We start from the raw sequence: 16,251 nt of genomic DNA on the forward strand, positions 1-16,251 counted from the left end.
TGCACTTTCGTGTAAGTGGTCCTCTACTTTTCTTTTTTGAAATAATGAGATTTTGACAAAGAAAAATAGATCCATATATATATATATATATATATATATATATATATATATATATATATATATATATATATATATATATATATATATATATATGTAGGTCTACTTTATTTCATCGAAAGCTCATTTCACTGAATTTGAATTTACCCTGACCAAATCGCTGAAAGCTCAAATTATGAAAACTCATTTCACTGAATTTCATTTCACTCAATTGAAGTACTGGCACTGTGTAGAGTACTGTAAGGCAAGTAAATGGTTTATGCCTTTTTTCCCCACTGTAATGTGATCCTGGAGTTAGTATATATAGTTGGGGGGTGTTGGAGGCGTCGCCCCCCCCACCTAGTTTGGTTTTATATTATATTTTACTGAAGGCTTCAAAACAATACATTGGGGTTGGGAGGGTGTCCTAATGATTAAGGTGTTTGCCTTACAAACACAAGGTGCAGGGTTTGACTCTCACAAGGGATAATTGGCTAGGCTTAAAATGGCTCGCAAGGGCAGTTAGCTTAGTACTAATCTATGAACCTATGAACCTATGAAAACATAGACATGCATACTTAACAACACCAATAACTAACTCTCTCCAGAATGCAATATATACCCAAACTAAGTGGGGGGCTATGCCCCCCACCCTCCCCAATGTGGACGGCTGTGCCCCCCACACCCCCCTAACTATATATAATAACACCAAGATCACACTACAGTGGGGAAAAGGGCATATAACTTTTACTTGCCTTACAGTAATCTACACAGTGCCAATACTTCAGTGAAATGAGATCCAGTGAAATCAATTTTCAGTAATTTATGTTTTCAGCGATTTGGTCAGGGTTAATTGAAATTCAGTGAAATGAGCTTTCAATGAAACAAAGTAGACTCATATATATATATATATATATATATATATATATATATATATATAAAATGGGTCTCCTTCAAAACACCGAAAGACCAGAACATCGAAAGTGTTTTGAAGGAGCGCAAAACAACGAAACTGCAGAACACCAAAAAGCACAAAATTCAAAATCCCGGTGTTACAGGATTTTGATTTAGCGTTTTGGTGTTCCACTGTGGGTGAGTATGCATGTGTAAGTGTATTTGTGAGGGGTATTGCTGTGTGTAAGTGTGTGTTGTGACTGTGGTGTGTGTGTGAGGGACTGCAGTGTGTGGGTATGAGTTTGCCTTGTGCGTCTGTGCGATCCCGGAGTTAGAATATTAAAGTGGGGGGTGTGTGGGGGGTGCAGGGGGGCTTGTCCCCCTGCCTATTTGTAGTGTAGGGTGGTGTGGTTGGTAGTTTGGGGCAGTTGTGTATGTATTTGTGTATTTTTTGTGTGTGTTATACTTACATGGTTTTTGGTGTTGTGGGGTTTCGTTGTTTTGATCTCGGTGTTTTGGTCTTCGGTGTTGTGAGGTTTCGTTGTTCTGAAGTAGATCCATATATATATATATATATATATATATATATATATATATATATATATATATATATGGGTCTACTTCAAATGAGTGAACGCTCATTTGAACAAAACCCATATAGCCGAGACCAAGTTACCAATACTTCAAAATAACGAAACTCAAAAACCATTACTGACCTGCAGTCAGTTGCAGCAGTAGCTAACTGGATGGAAATATTCCCTTTTCTACAAGGTAGTGTGATCTCAGAGTTGGTATATTTAAGTTATGGGGGGTGTAGGGACGCTTGCCCTTCTGCAAAATGATGTACATAATTTTTTTCATGTTACTTTAAGATGGTGTGGACTTATGGGAAGGGTTAGTAGAAGTATGGTGGTGCAGCGGTGGGTTTTTTTTGTGTTTGTTTCTGAAAGGTGAGGGTTTTCAGGTAAGTTATTTTTGGGTTTTTGAGTTTTATTTTAATGTTTCATTATTTTGAAGTTTCAGTAACTTGGTCTTGGTTATGTGGGTTTCATTCAAATAAAGAAGACCCATTAAAAAAATATATATATATATATATATATATATATATATATATATATATATACATAGGTTTACTTTGATTCACTGAAAACTCATTTCATTGAATCACATTTCAGTGAATGTAAGCACTGTTGGGCAAATAAAATTGATATACCCTTTTCCCCGCAGTAGTGTGATCCTGGAGTTAGTATATATAGTTGGGGAGTTGAGGGTGGCACAGCCTCCCACACTGGGGGGTGTGGGGGTGTAGCCCCCCCCCCCACCTACTTAGCTTTTATATTTATGAATCTCATTTCACTCAAAGCTAACAATATAAAGCCAAAAGTAGGTTGGGGGCTACACCCCCCCACACACCCCCAGTGTGGGTGCTGTGCCCCCCACACACTCCTTAACTATATATATATTAACTCCAGGATCACACTACAGTGGAGAAAAGGCCATATACATTTTACTTGCCCAACAGTACTTGCATTCAGTGAAATATGATTCAGTGAAATGAGTTTTCAAAGATTTGATGTGAGGGTTTTGAAATTCAATGAAATGAGTTTTCAGTGAATCAAAGTAGACCTATACATATATAAATATATATATATATATATATATATATATATATATATATAATGAAAACATATGCATATAAAACAGTATATAAAATATTTAAAAAGAGAACTTTCTTAAATTATGATGAGAACTTACTAAATACTAAAAATTATTAGAGAAACAATGTTTAAACTTTCAGATAAAGTTCTTTCAGTAACAATTTCAAAGAGACAAAGCCATTTAATCCAGGTGGAATATATGCTTTTAAATGTAAAATCCAGTAAAATTCATCTAGTTAAGTTTTGTGTGTGATATTCCCACCACGTATAAATTCATGCAAGATGTGTAATATACATAATTTAAAAATATGATCATGGCTTTGTCCATCTGTTGCTCATAAAGAGCATTGGTGAGAACCTGTCGCTTGCACTCAGAAATACAACTTCCTATTCACTCTTTAGATTTCTGGTTAGTTTTACCAACGTAGTATGCATCACATTTCTTGCATAAACCTAGATATACAAGGTTTCTAGTGTTACAATTCCCAGATGGATATAATTCAAAATCAAGGCAATTAACAGGGTGAACAAAGGAACCACTTGTATAAACGTGCCTACAGTAAACACACTTACCGTATCTAAAAGTCCTTTCCTTGACAGTCTTAAAGGGCATAAAAGTTTTTGGCTGTTCTTTATAGCATAACAACTGTTTCAAGTTTGAACATTTCTTATAAGTGAAAAATGGCTTATTTGTATCACTAAAACCCAGCTCAGGTATATCTTGTAATATATGCCAGTACGTATTAATAATTTGTTTCACTTGAGTGCTATTTTTATTATATGTAAGTGTGCACCTGGACTTAGTATCATTAGAGGCTAGATTCGTTAGTATATTTCTAGCTGTACATTGATGTACTACTTTATCACATATTTTATTAGCAGTAATTGCAGCATAACCCATACCAGTGAAATCTGTGACCATATCTTCTTCTTGACTGTTCATTAAGGCACCAGATGTGTTCAACCTAACTACCCTCATTATTTAGCTTTTAAATGCATTATTAAATATAAAGTGCGCATCCTACAATGTTGTGCTCTCACTCATCCACCTCTGTAAAAAAACGCTTGCACACCTCAGTATACCTGTGCACTAGGTAACCTAAAAACATGCTTGTAGCATGTGTTCATCTGTCTGTCTGTCTCTCTTCTTAACCTCTGTATTTTTGTGTTAAAGCAGGACATTATGGTGCCTTCACAGATAAAGGTGCTGATGATGCTTGCACTGCTCACCAGAAGGGGTGATGCCAATTGTATTGCTTACCATCCTGGTAAGCTTGTGCCTGCAATGTACCTTGCACAAGAGGTCATCATACTATCCCAGCAGGTACTCCCCAAAGTCTCTAGGCAGGATGGACAAAAATAGCTTTCTCTCCATGTCCCATCATACTGCAACCCCAGGGTTCACTGTACCTCAAGAAGCCATGGTCAAACTCAGTTAGGCTCATGCAAGAAGCCAAATGGTATTCCTATGATAAATGTGAATACATTCAGACATCAAGTGATGGGCAGAATAGGTCTATAATCCAGTGCCACTAAATGTTTGTAGTACTATGTTGTGTTGCCGCAGGTCTACGCAGGTTGTGTGCATGAGCACAGTGGTCACATATTTCAATATCACTATGCCAAGCTTGGCTAGTACTAATCAGGTGAGAGCAGTGCATTGTGCTATAGTGGTGATTCAGAAATAATCACATTATTTGGTCTCACTAGCGTACCTTCCCTACTAAAAGACACTTATTAGTGAGGTGTAAAATGTGGGCACCTTTTTCACTGGCAACACTAAAAGATAAAAAGAAATGTGGAATCTAAGACTTTACATAGGAACTTTGTGGACTTTGAGATATAAATAATGAAGGAAGGAAACACAACTGATAATGTGCCTCAGAACTGTTAGCAACATCTCTTGTGGATGTCAGTAACCCTGAGATAAATACTATGGGAAATTCAGCACAGTGGCATAGCTATGTTATATTTTGCTGTGGTGGGAAGACACACCTTGGACATTGGGCACTTAAGGAAAGACATGACACAAGGATCATAATGACCCTATACATAGGGCAAGGCTTTTCAACACTTTGTAAGGGGGATGTAACAAGGTGCACATAGCATAAAGTGGTCAAGGGAAGCCATTACCATTTCAGCAGTGTGTAGATATGGGGCTTTCTAGAGCACTGCAAGAGACTGATGACTGGCTGCATAATTTGGAAATGGAGCAGTGGTCTTCAGTACATGCTTTCCATAGCATGTCATACACACCCACTAACTGATATGTATAAACCATAGATGTCTATTGCATGACATGGTCTCCCCAAAACAGGCAATGGCTGGAAAAGTTCATCAATTAGAAGATATTGGTGTTTCTGCAAGCTCTTTTCACACACACAGCATAAACCTCCTTGCAAAGATGTCATAAACAAGTGTTATCAGAACATGCTATGGCATAGAGTGGTGCTGAATGTAAAACTTGGGGGCAGCCACTCTAGATCACTGCAACAGGTGCATTAAAGGGTAACAGATGTAATTGTACATACAAAAAGTGGGTCTATATAATATAGTCGAAACTTTAGATAATCGAATACCTAAAGCTCAACACCTAAACAGCGAAAGCTGTAAACCACGAATGGCCACTTCCGCAAATTTTTTCATAGGGAAATAATTGGCTTGGCCATTATCAGGAATCTGCCCTTTTCTCCACTGTAAAGCGATCTCAGAGTTGGTATATTTAGTTGGGGGTGTGGGCACAGCCTTCCCACATGGGGTGTGTGGGGGACAAAGCCCCCCCACACACTCAATTAGGGATTGAAAGTTTTTTTTTTTTTTTCTGTCCGGCCATGCAAATTTTTTCCCTGTGAAAACATTTGAGAAAGGTGCCATTCGCTCTTTAGGTGTTGAGCTTTAGGTATTCGATTACTAAAGCTTTGATTATCTAATATAGACCCCAAAAAGCAACTCAAGTGACATTGTCACAAACTTGTCTACCATAGGGAGTGAACCACAAATAAGAAGTGGCTCACAGAGTCAGAGATGCTATTGGTGTACCTCTCTGGGGATGGGAAGGAGACATTAATATCATGGGGTGGCTTGGATATGGGATCTCAGCTGGCAATGATCACCCGAGACTTGGTTCACTTCAAGTTAGTAATACCCATTTAAAGATCTATATGGTACAGTGCACTGTATTTGTAATAGGACTGATTCATCAGAGACCTTCTTTAAATCTATAATTATCGGTAGCTCTGGGATGTAACTACAATACCTTCACATGTCAGGATATGTATGTCTCTATATGTTTGACATGCATCTCATTCTTTACCATTATCCATACCACATGGAGGTATATGCATCTGTGTGAGTTCTGCCAAAGGTATCACATGTTCTGGCTTTCAAAGGTGCTACTGGTGAAGGGACCAGCACAACACAACACATCATATGACTCATGTCAGCAGGTCACCTGTGGTGATGATAATAATGGTGACATGCACAAGGCACAGTCCAATAACACAGTGCCACTGTTTGCAACACTACTGTGTGAGTATGCATGCACATACATATGTCATATGATGTTGTGAAGGTACAGGCAAAAACCCATGACCTCAGTTTTGCATGGTGAACATCTTGCAACTGTCAGTCCCTCCTGGGATCCCCATGAGTTATCATTCCACACAGCATGTGGAATTTAGACTGCCTCAAGAGTGCACATCCTAACTATAATGGAGGGTATGAGGTTGCAAATCCTCTGTGACTCCAGTACTGTCCTTGATCTTGGTACAACACTCAGCATTAATCAGCAGATATGCAGGTCAGTGATCCAGGCATGGAGAGTTGCTACCACTATGATTTGGAGATAGTATGACACATAGCTTGTTTGATAAAGTGCAACACCTGCACAGTGACACAGAGTATAAAAGCAAGTAGTACATAATGTTGCCTCTATGAGTGCTTTTATGACATACATGGCAACTGCCCTCAGGTCTGCCTCTGTAGAAAATGTAGTCTGTGGTTGTGGGAGGGTCAAGATCCAGGCTGGCTTGGCACATGCAACCCTACTCAAACTACATAGACCATTGCTGATTATCAGGTATGGCTACATAGCCGGCCACTTTTGACCATTAATAGTCTCATTGTCATGGCTATTAACACTCTTCAGGCTAATCACCTGGGATGCCTTACCAGGTTGCTGATAAATCTTTCTGTAGTTCTGCCCCTTCAGTATCCCTGTTGGTAGACAGAACACCACTCCTGCTTGTGGCTATCATCCAGGTCATGGATTTATGATGTTCGTTAGGGTCATGACATGAGATACCCCATCCGGGTGCAAATGCACGATCCTATAGTTCTACACCTTCCCTGCCATGGACCTCATCAAAATTAGATACCAGAAGCCACCCCAGTGGACATTGCTAATGGTCACAATATGGCAGCTCAATCAAAGAACTGAAGTATGTGATTCCTGACTCCTTAGAACCTCCACCAGATTATGTGGCTACTATATGAACCTCCCATGACCCTATACCATATTATTAGGTTGCTGTTACCTGTCACTGTATTGCCTCCTGTGCACTTGATGATGATGACTATGACATGCACACCTGTTCACCTGCATGAATATGGTTATGTCTTATGCACAGCCTTGTCAGTCAGTGTGCTGCCTCGCATAGCCTGTGTGTGATAACACTTGTATCATTTTATTCTGTGTTTTCTGTTACATTACCTGTACTTGTGGACCAGACATCATCTTGGTCAGTGTCGTGATGTATTACACCTACCTGTGTTCTACATGTGATACCACTGCTGCCTATTCATTCCCAGAGTCTCCTCCCTGCCCTTCCACTGATGTCTCTAGTGTTATGGTTGACCCTGCTGGGAATGTTTCCCTACTGTAACAACTCTTTCCACAGTGCCATTTGTGCAAAATGGCATGCACCACAAAGAATCATGTCCATTCTGCAGTGCTCCATCTGATGCATGCAGTCAAAAGAAGTATCCCATGATTTGCCTGAATGCAGTCTACAACATTCCATGCTTCAGCATTGACTGTGTTGTATGCCTTCTCTGCCATGGTCTCTGGTTACAGATAGGGTCATCACCCACAGCTCTATGGCATATACAGCATCACTTGCAACACACAACAGTCTCACCATTATAGTGTTGGTGTTGGAGCCCTGAGTCATTTTACAGACTGCCTCTGTCCATAAGGGACATGGACAGTACCCCAGGAGTAAATTTATGGTTCCCCCATCCATTTATACAAATTTTGTGGCTTGTTCCCTCATGCTAATACTTTATAATGTCCTGTGCAACACATTGTCTGAGCACTTAGCAGCTAGGTGACCCTGTCAGAAATCCACTTGTATGAACCATTAACATTACTCAGACAAGTATCATATGTGTGAATCATGAGAATTGCTTTGGTCACACATACACATTAGATATAATTTCCTGGGTGTTATACATCATCTGGCAGCTCAGGGAGTGAAATCCCTTCCTGTTGGTGTATCTCACTCTCTCTAGAACAGGTGTGGCCTTGATGATGATGTGTGTAAACAATGGCTTCACACCTCTCAACCTCTTAGTGTGTGAATTCTGTACAAAACTAAAAATAAATGGTTAGGCAAAGGCCTAAAATATGAATAAGCATGCATTTTTAAAGGGTACAATGTCTGAAACTCAGCTGTCTGATTTATTTAGTGACTTTGGTCTCAGTGATTTGCCTGACACCTATACATTTTATGAGGTACAGACTAAATACCTGAGGCAAAAATGTGGACATTCTGTGAAAATTTCTACAGTTGAAAGGTATGGAAGACCTCAAGGAAGTAAGATATGTTGTAAAATGTTTGAATAGTGTTGGTTCTCTGCTGCGAAGTTCTGGGGAACCAACTGTTCTACTCCACATGTAGCATAATGTTAAGTAACTGAACTGGTGTAGGACTCATGAGGCTCATGTCTGTGATTTGCCTCTACAGGTCCCTCAGAAGTCCATGTAACTAAGAAAGATAATGGTAGAAATACCATTGTGCCCACTGGAATGAGCAATGCACTGATCTCCCTTGATTCTGCTTGAGGGCAAAGCAGTTTAGCTAGGTCACATATGGTCGTACTGTCCGCGTGATATCAGTCAGTTATCTGCTGGCCTGTTAAATAGTGTTATGTCAAATGCTGATGGCACATCATTTGCTGGCAGCCATGTCCGCAGCATACCAAATCATAAGTACTGTTTGTGGCAGTAATGGTCACTCGCACCTGCTGTTCTGCTATAGCTACCGCTACTCCTGGCATCTCCACTTGGCTGTACACCATACAACTCTGGTGTTGGAAATAGGTTTGTACCATGACACAACATGCCTGTTTTATACATTTCTGAACCACTTCTCTGTGTTTGCTGTCGTCTTTTGCATAATCCATGTGCCAGTGCCTCAACTGCATGGGATTCCTCATTTCCACATTACTACATTGTCATTTGCTTGTGCTGTCTGCTGTACTAGTTTTTCAAATTCTGCAGTCACACTAATTTTTTGTTTGAATTACTCACATGGTGGTCATTACCCCTGCATATGTTAACTTGCACTATGTACTGCATTAGTCATTTGTGAATCCTGGCCTTAATTATACAACATTGACAAAAATTAAAATGGGTATTACTATTATGTGTTAATAACAAATCTGGTCTCCTGCCTATATATTTTAAAGCTATAATCTTTTGGGTCTCATAATAACACAAGTCCTTTGGGAACATTACAAGTGATGCATTAACAAAATCTACATAAATAAACATATCCTTTTCACAGGCTTAAAAAGATGTGCACTTGCTCTCTTCTGGTAGTTATATTCCACCTACTTTTCTGGAAAGAAAGGGCTATATAATGCTTCCCTTATTTGGCTAGCTGAATCTGAGGGGAAACTAGGTTGAAAGTGCCAACAGCGGCAAATGATGAATTCGTACTATTGTAGAACAGTGGCTGGCAGTATTACCTCTGCCTCCTTAATTCTCACTGAACAAACATAAAAGGATGGTGACTAAGTTTGTACAAGCATTACAACCAATCCTTATGCAGTTGTCCTTGAACCCTGCCCTTAGACATCACTCTTGGGTTTGGCATGTTTGCTGGGTTTACATCCTAGCCATCAGTGAGTCATATGTCACGTGCTAAACATATCACTTATTAACACTGCTCTTTAACTCCACCCATTGCATTTGTCCCTGACAAATGTTCATATCAAACCCACCCATTTCTGTCTGCCATGCTAATATGCCAGATCTTCTGAGTCTTTCTTAATTCTCCAGTTCCCTTGCCACGTTAGCAGCTCTGAGCTGTATTTTATTTATCATCTAGACTTTCTTTTCTGTATGGACGATATAAATTGAGTGCTACAAGTATTGTCTTACCTGCATATTATATAATGAAAATATGAGCTCAACATGACTTGAGTCCTCTAGCTTAGCTGTGCATCCCAGCATCCCTTTGGCTTTCATCAATGACATTCATTGTTAAAGTATGTGATTTAACCTAGATATAACTTACCCCCAGATCATTTCTTCCTCTGGCCTCACTAGGAGCATGTCTCTTACAATTCATGCTTTCTTTGAGTTATTAACAAACTACATAACTTTGCATTGTGTTCTTGGTTTAATCTCAGCTGGTGCTTGTTTTCCCACCTTACAAGCTTCTTTCTGTCCCTTCTGAGGCCAGTATCTCCAACTGTGACCTCCGCACCAGTTTTGGAGTCTTTTTTCATTGGTTAAAAGTAGGTTATCAGTCTGCAGACTATTAGAAGAGCTCAGAATCAAACCCTGTACCTTGTATTTGTGAGGCAAAGATCCTGATCATTATGTCAACCCCTCCTCAGATAATAAGTACACAAGTAAACACTAGGCTATATGTCTACAGATTATTACAAGCCAAGCCAACAACAAGAGGTTAGAATCAAACCATATGCCTTGTATCTGAGAGGTAAAGACCTTACCCACTATAACAACATACCTTTTGCCAATGTCACCTTTACTCAAATCTTATAGTGAAATGAGGCATAAATAAATTAAAAAGGACTGGTCATAGTACTGAACCCACTATAGGACTGAAAGACAGTGTCTCTGAGCTGAGCTACTACTTTCTAGGCTACTCTTATGTGTCTGACTCTAGACCAGACAGAAAACGCGGAACAGAAACCATATTTTCATTAATATTTTTCTGCCCATCTGAAAGCCATAGATAGTCCCTTAACAAAAATGGGTATTACCCAAAGTGGATAATTTTATCAATCAACTTTTTTAAACAAAACGAAAGTTCAACTTGCAGCTACACACTTTCTTCCACCTTCCAATAAAAATAAGTTTAACACTCCACTGAAACAAGTAATTAAGGCAACATCATGCTGTAAATCTCTAATAATTCTTTGTAACTTCAATATAAACCATATTGGCCCTAACAAGAATTATATTAATGAAATACTAGCAAAGCTTGGTCTACAAGTAGTGCATTAACTCACCTGCCTAAATCTTAGAGTAGGTAAATGTGCCCTACTGAACCCGATCATGACTAATATGTCCCCATTTCATATTCTCACTATATATACTTCCTCCTAGCCTAACTGACCATTGCCACATGTCCATTAGTCTTATTCTCCCCTTACAAAAATAATCACCCACAAAAAATCTCATTCCAACCAGTCACAAAATTGAATTAATAGGCTACAGTGCTTAACTGTCAAGATTAGAAATAATGTAACAGCCTAAAATCCATTTTATAAATCTTCTAAGTACATACTTTTCAATAATAATTAGGCTCCTAAAACCAAAAGTTAATGATAGGGTAACTCCAGAACAGAAAGATCTGTTTATACTCAGGGATGGAGCTTGTTCCTAATAGAAGCAATCCAAGCTATCATCTGCTCATGACAGATTACAACTCTCTATAACCTTGTCAAAAAGTCTTTAATACAGTACAAGGCCATAGTCATTAGATTCTGAAATCTTTGAAGGTGAGACTATTATGGCTGGAGAAGGTGAGTATAATGCTCTCTTTAGAGCACAGCGGTGGTGTGAGGAGTCCATGATTTTTCTGGACATCTTCCATAAGCAGTACAGCTACAGGCACCTGTAGGAGGGCTATATAATGTTAACAATATAAGGCTGATGCCTGGAATAGTTTGATCAAGCCTGTCGTGTTTGCTACTGGCATTGCACTAAAGGGGGAACAGTGCCATCATCCCAAAGGTGACAAGTCACCACAAGCCTAATCTCCATAGCCAGTGCGATGATAAAATTAAGGCACAACCACCACCTTCATATTGTAAGTATAACATAATGTACCTACCCATCCATCTTGCCAATGCATGGCACCATACACCTTTTTATTCTGCTCTTTCTTTATCTCTAGCCCCTGCAGAGATTGACAGGAACCAGGAGATGCATAGGGACAGACTGTAGCACATAACAGAGCACCAGGATAGTATAGCTGCTGTTATGAAAGATGACTATGTTTGCATATTGACAGTTGCAGCAATTAAAATTAATGGCATATACCATTTATACAGCAGGACCACATCTGTTAGCACTGGCATGCCTTACTGGAAGTAGTATGACTATGCAATGACCCCCTTTTTTAATTTCTCTAAGTCTTTTGAGTTTCTAATACCATGACAGGAATAGATCCAATTCCTAAGTCAAAGTATGACAAAAGTTCATGAAATTAGTATTATTTCAATCTTTGATGATAGCCAGAAGTGCTCAATGTGCCCAGTAATGACTTCTCTACAATCTGTACAGAGTTACATGTATCGGTAACATATCTAAATACGATTGTAGGTTCTTTTTATAAGACCTGTTGCTCCTACTACTAGTGGAACAGTCTGGGTATCTTTCTTACACATTGCTCTCATTTCTGCCTTCAAATCCTGATTTTATGACTTTGTGTCTCTCTCTACTCAAGACACTGTAGTCAATGGGTATAGAGATTGCAGTGATCAATGCTACTTTTGTCTTCTTTTCCTGGACCATTATATCTGGTTTTCTCACACCTCTCTTTTGAACTGCTGGTAATGGGTGATTCCATATGATGTAGACTTTATTATTTTCTATGATGCTTTGTGGCTCGTTTCCAGTGTTTTTCAGCTACTTCAGTATTATAATGTTTGCACAATCCCCAGTGCAATAGTCTTGCCACATTATTATGCCTTTCAGTATACAGTTCTTCTGCCATTAGTATGTCACAACCAGCAACGAGGTGTGCAACTGTTTCCAATTCTGTTTTACAAAACCTACATTTGTCTGTTTCTCACACATGTTCAATGGACTTTGTAAACCAATGTGCTTGTAGTCCACTGTCTTGGGCCGCCAATATTAACCTTTCATCTTTTGGTTTGAATTTGGCTCTCCTTAACCATTCCTGCATTATATCCTGATCAAAATGAGGCTGTTCCAGGAGTTTTCTATACTTGCAACTATATTTATGCATTTTCCAGATTTCTAGCCTTCTCATCTGATCCTTCACTATATATTCTTTCTTTTGTTTTTTTGGAACATTCAGTTGCTGCCTGATTTTTATCTACTTCTTGTTTGATTTCCACTCCGGTTTGATGCCGACATGCTTCTTCTAGACTAAGCAGGGAAGTCGTCTTAGATTTAGTCTCCTCATGTTTCAAAACTTTTACTATGTTTGGATCTTGTGAGGTCAGCAGATACATATATAATGCCATGATTGCAGATCTATATATGTAATCAATTTCAAGGAGGTCCATACCTCCTTCGGAATGGGGAATATATAATCTTGGTATGCACTGATTTTTATAAATCATTTGATGAGCATGAAGCATCCTTAAGTAAGTTAGACAGGAAGAGCAAATTGGTTTATAGTCTGAACTTAGTTCTTAGATGTCAGTGCTGTTTCAGGGATAATTTAAGTCTTCTAAACTATTACTTATTAAGTTTTTTCGCATTTCTTCATGTTTTATTGTTGATCCTTCATCACTTCCCAAATATTTATACACTCCCTCTTGCTCAAGTTTTTTTTATATCACATTCTTGTCCCAAACTGATGTTTTCTTGGTGCTGTAGCTTTCCTGCTTTAAAGGTTGCTTTTGCACATTTATCAAGAACAAAAGTTTTGACTACTTGCTTTCAGTTTCTCATCTGATGAGCTGTACAGTTTTAAATTATCTACAAAGAGAAGATGAGAAGTCTTTACACTTTGCTGTTTTCTGGGAGCCAAATTATAGCCATGACCTAATTGATTAAGCAGACAGCTTAATGGGTTAAGGGGCGAGGCAGAATAGCAGCAGTGACAGAGAGTCACCCTGAAATATCATCTTTTGAATTTTTATCCCTGGAATAATAATTTGTCCTTTATCATGGCTTAACTGCAAAGTGATGTGCCACTGTTTCATGGTTGCTGTGATGTAGTTATCCATGTAGGGTGTATCTTATACATTTTAAGCACTCTTTTATCCATGAATGTGGGATAGGTGGAGAAATGTCTCATCATGTTAAACCTGTATGCACTGCCATACGCAATTTATAAAGTAATTAAAGAAGTAAATCCCAGTTCAGTAATTTCAGGCATAATTGTTATATTTTCATAAACTCTACATAAATATACTTAAAAGAAAGACCTTGCATCGGCCTGAAAATGTAAGGTTAGGCCTGTGTCTTCATTTTATATTTCATATTTTAAATTAACTACAAAAATAGACCCCTGTTTAGGGGTCTTAGTGGGATTGTACAATTAGTTTTCACTTAAATGTAGTGTGTTATTCTATTTGCATAGGCCTAGATGTGCATAAGGAAATGTTTCAGTACAAATGAATAACTTCATTCAAGACTACTGATAAGAATAAAATGTGCTGCACAGTACATTAAATACAAACAGGCTGGGGTTAAAGAGGCATGTACAACTTTTAGGAAATTTACAGAGTTTTGGTGTTATTAGGAGAGCTACTTCAGACACAGAAGGAAAAAGTTAGTTTGGCTGATACGCAGACAGTCCATTGCATTGCAGTCCACAGATGTTGTGTACAGACACTTTGAGAGTGTAGACGTCAGGTCACATATCCAGCATTCCGGGATATTAATTATATTATTCAGGAGGAATGGAATGAATAATTCTGAGTATAATGAGTACAGAAGTAACAGATATTATAATACAGTCAATTTCAATTCATCATCACTGTTACTGGTGATAATAAGATTTGATTTGGATATTATTGGCATCTATCTCTGCTGTACATGATAAAGCATTTTAACTGAACTACAGTGTATGCAGACTTTTATTCTGAAATGTACAAGAAGATTTGGCCCATAAAGAGACACTGGCACCTGTTCAGTACAGTTTTGGGTAATTAAAAGATAAAGACATTCATTCCAGCCTCATTCCAGTTAGTTCCAGTTTATTCCAGTATTCTACAGCCATTCCCATTCTTACAGTTAAGATGGCTGTAGGTTCAGCCCCCCCCCCCAATATAGGCTGTTATCATAGCATACTTTTATATGTGTAATCCCAATAATGTTATTACACCACTACAAGATCCATATTTGTCTTAATTATAGTTATTACTTGACTGGGCAGTTCATAATATACAATACATATATCTGTCCACAGTGTATCACCTGTGCTTGGCAATTTTATTGCATGATCAGCAAGTTTCTCATGTATATTGCACAGGAAATAAAATCCACAGAGCCAACAATGACAATCTTAAAATCCAAAAATTTTAATATAAGGTTAGCACTTTCATGAGCACTTCTTCAGACCAATACAAAAACTTTAAAATGCATATTGAAATAAATACTAAAACACAGAGCACATGATTTAATAATGTCACCAATTATTTAAATAAATCACGAGCCTTCAAGATGGGCTTTAAAGGTACAAAACCGTTTAACCCTGGGTGTATATCAGCTTGCAGTCTTACTATCCATTTAGTTTTCCTCTGTTCCACTATGTTATTCACATCAACCAACCATGCATTTCGTTCCATTACATCTAATGCCCTGAACGTGAAAGTATATGTGTCACCTTTTTCAACTGTATGTTTAGCAAGGGCATTTCTAAGGTCCTTATTCCTAATAGCTAACAGGTGTTCCCATATCCTTTCCTTGAACATCCTCACCGTTTTTCCTATATAAAAGCAGGAACATTCTTGACAGGATGACATATAAACTACATTAGTTCTAGAACATGTAGCCCTAGTTCTAAACCTATGTTGTTCTTTCGTGATCGGATGTACAAAAATATTATCACTCTCTATGTAACAACAATAGTTACAACCCCCACAAGTTTCTCATGTATATCTGCCATCGTGTTATTTCTAAAACTGCAATAGTATTACTAGATACAAGCACAGATGTGCTGTTCTGATAACTCTCTCCTGCAGTTATCATGCTGTTATGCCAGGCTGAATATGATGATGGCTTTTGGTGTAGGCCCCCACATCCTCAAAGAAAATTGCACAGAAAAAAAATTTAAAGACATAGCTGTGTAGGCCATACTATCAAAAGCTTATTTTCCTTCACTGTGTTATGAATATGAGCATAGTCAGAATGCAATTACAAATTGTTTTTGTCTTTCTCTTCACCCGCCTGCTTTGCTGCTATTCTTTATCTCTTTTATACATGTATTTATTTATATCTCTCCATTTCTGTTACAATTATTTGCATCAGCACAATGCC

The 16,251-nt window shown here is 38.3% G+C and overlaps 1 protein-coding gene across 1 annotated transcript in view; it reads right to left on the bottom strand.

The window, feature by feature from the left end:
* LOC122797822 (vomeronasal type-2 receptor 26-like) overlaps positions 1 to 15,686 on the bottom strand; it is a 75,879-nt gene extending 60,193 nt beyond the window's left edge. Inside the window, exon 1 of the mRNA XM_044066345.1 lies at positions 15,495 to 15,686. Within this exon, the coding sequence (XP_043922280.1) occupies positions 15,495 to 15,686 (192 nt within the window). The remainder of the gene's footprint in view (positions 1 to 15,494) is intronic.
* Positions 15,687 to 16,251: the final 565 nt, after the last annotated feature.

This window comes from Protopterus annectens, chromosome 3.part1 (genome assembly GCF_019279795.1).
Source record: "Protopterus annectens isolate FY-2018-M chromosome 3.part1, PAN1.0, whole genome shotgun sequence".
Lineage (NCBI taxonomy): Eukaryota > Metazoa > Chordata > Ceratodontiformes > Protopteridae > Protopterus > Protopterus annectens.